We start from the raw sequence: 2,415 nt of genomic DNA, 5'->3' as shown, positions 1-2,415 counted from the left end.
TAATCCCCCTTCCACAAGATACCTTTCAAGGACTTGAAGGCAGCCCTCATGTCCTTCTTGAGCCTCCTTTTCTGCAGGCTAAATGTCCCAGTTTCTTTCATTGACTCTCACCTAAAATGGATTCAAAGTCCTTCCAACACTGTGGCCCCCAGAAATGAACAAAATATGTCAGATATGGTTTGACCAGGGCCAAGGATGCTAAGGGACCCTTCCTCCCCCCACCTCCTTTTGCCTAAAAGCTTGAGTTCTATCAAGAAAGCCCAAGGTCCCCCTCCCTGTTGTCCACCTCATCCCAAACTTGCCATTCCCTGAAACCCCCAGATCTATCTCAGGCAGACTTCTCTCTAGCCAAGTCTCCCCTGCCTTGGGCTTGGAAATGGCTTCTTTAACTCCAGTCTGAGACTTTGCATTTGTCGCTATGAAATCTCATCTTACTGCGTTCACTCTGAGATGTTCCAGGCCTTAAGCTCTTTGGGAATCTGGGCTGGTGGGGGCTGAACAGAACAACACATTTTGGGCAATGAGTCATGGACCTCTAACTGAAATAAATCCACACTAAGTTATCAGACTGAGTTTGTGCCCTCTTAATAATGATTAATAGGATTCAGAGATGAATGGGAGAGAAATCATCTTCTCCAAATGCCTCCTCTTAGAGATGAGAGGGGAGATGTTCACGGACTAGTCTGAAGTCACAGTGGCAGAACTAGATTTGTCTCCTGATTACAGGGAAACTCTCCAAGGAAGTGAGTAATCAGTGCTACATGGGGCAAATCAGGGAAAGCTTCCAGGAAAAGGTGAATTTCTCAGTAGGAAGCTAAAAGGAGAAGGTTAGGAAATCATGTCCATTAGGGCAAGAGAGTGACTCAAAGAAATAAGTGAAGGGTGAGTGTAGAGCTGGAAGAGAGTTGGGGGAATAATGGAAGCCAGCCCGACTTTTACTGAAAAGGAGACAGAGGGCAGAGTTGGGGCGGAGTTCTCCCTCACTAGGCCCCCAGGCTCCTGACCTTTCTATCCTCCCAGAATCACCTGCCCTGGCACCGGCTTAGAGAGATGGAGGAGGGCAACGAGACGCTGGTGACTGAGTTTCTCCTGCTGGGACTCTCAGACTCAGCAGACCTACAGAATTTCCTCTTTGTCTTCTTTGTCCTCATCTACTTGGCCAACGTGGTGGGGAATGTGACCATCATGCTGGTGATCAGGTCTGAGCAGCCGCTGCACACCCCTATGTACTTCTTCATCAGCATCCTCTCCTTCATTGACATCTTCTACTCGTCCACTACCATGCCCAAGATGTTCACCAACTTCCTGGCCATGGCGCAGGCCATCTCACGCCAGGGCTGCCTTGCCCAGATGTTTTTCTTCCACTTCCTAGGGAGCACTGAGGCGATGCTGCTCACACTCATGGGCTTTGATCGCTACCTGGCCATCTTCAGTCCCCTGCGGTACCCGCTGCTGATGACATGGCCTCTCTGCTTGGCGCTCACCGGCCTCATCTGGTCCATCGGCTTCTTCCACTCGCTGCTGCATGTGGTCATGATGAGTCGGATGATCTTCTGCCGGGGCCGGCGCGTGCAGCACTTCTTCTGCGACATCGCGCCCTTGCTGAAGCTGGCCTGCTCGGATGTTCACATCAATGAACTCCTCCTCTTCGCCGTTACTGGCTTCCTAGTCCTGGGCTGCTTCACCCTCACCTTCCTCTCCTATGTACTCATTGTTTCTGCTGTGCTGCGCATCAACTCTTCCGAGGGCCGCCAGAAGGCCTTCTCCACCTGCGCTGCGCACCTGACTGTGGTAGTCATCCACTATGGCTGTGCTGGCTTCTTGTACCTGCACCTCCGCTCGCGACACACCCTGTCCCAGGACCGTGTGGTGGCTGTGCTCTACACAGCTGTCACACCGCTACTCAATCCACTCATTTACACACTCCGAAACAAAGAAGTCAAGGCTGCAATCAAACGGGCTGTGGAACGCAGGCTGGGGAGCCAAGGGGATTGATGAGGCAGGGGGAAGGCAGCACAAATGGTGTTCAACTCTCAATCCTCCTCATTGAAGGATGGGACCCATGGCAAACCAGACTGAGCAGGTCAACAAGATGGCTGAGTGGAGGTGCTGGTCTGCCAAAGCGTTCTGGAAGGTAAACCATCAGCCTCAGCTTCATAGAGGGTCATCCCTGAGCTCTCCAATCTCCTACTAACCTTAGACTAGTTCCTTTCTCCCTGGGACTCTCAGTCTCTTCTGTAAATTGGACAGGGGTGGCTAGGGTTCTGAGCCTTAGGTGACTAAGCCTTAGAGAGTGCAACTCTGACACCTATGATTCCTTGGAATCTTCCCCCTCTGAACCCTCACAGCACTGCTCTGACTTTTCATAAGGCATTTATCATCCTCCACCAATTATTTGTGTGCCTGCCTTATCTG

The 2,415-nt window shown here is 51.4% G+C and overlaps 1 protein-coding gene across 1 annotated transcript; it reads left to right on the top strand.

Annotated features, from left to right (window-relative positions):
- The first annotated feature begins 1,050 nt into the window (after positions 1-1,050).
- On the top strand, positions 1,051-1,995 carry LOC110203715 (olfactory receptor 12D1-like). Its single transcript, XM_020980176.1, has one exon. It carries the CDS (start codon positions 1,051-1,053, stop codon positions 1,993-1,995), a length of 945 nt encoding a protein of 314 aa, XP_020835835.1.
- The last annotated feature ends 420 nt before the right edge of the window (positions 1,996-2,415 follow it).

The sequence above is a fragment of the Phascolarctos cinereus genome, unplaced genomic scaffold (genome assembly GCF_003287225.1).
Source record: "Phascolarctos cinereus isolate Bilbo 61053 unplaced genomic scaffold, phaCin_HiC Scaffold_9;HRSCAF=440, whole genome shotgun sequence".
In the NCBI taxonomy this organism is placed as follows: domain Eukaryota; kingdom Metazoa; phylum Chordata; class Mammalia; order Diprotodontia; family Phascolarctidae; genus Phascolarctos; species Phascolarctos cinereus.
This window is presented reverse-complemented; position numbering and strand designations above follow the sequence as displayed.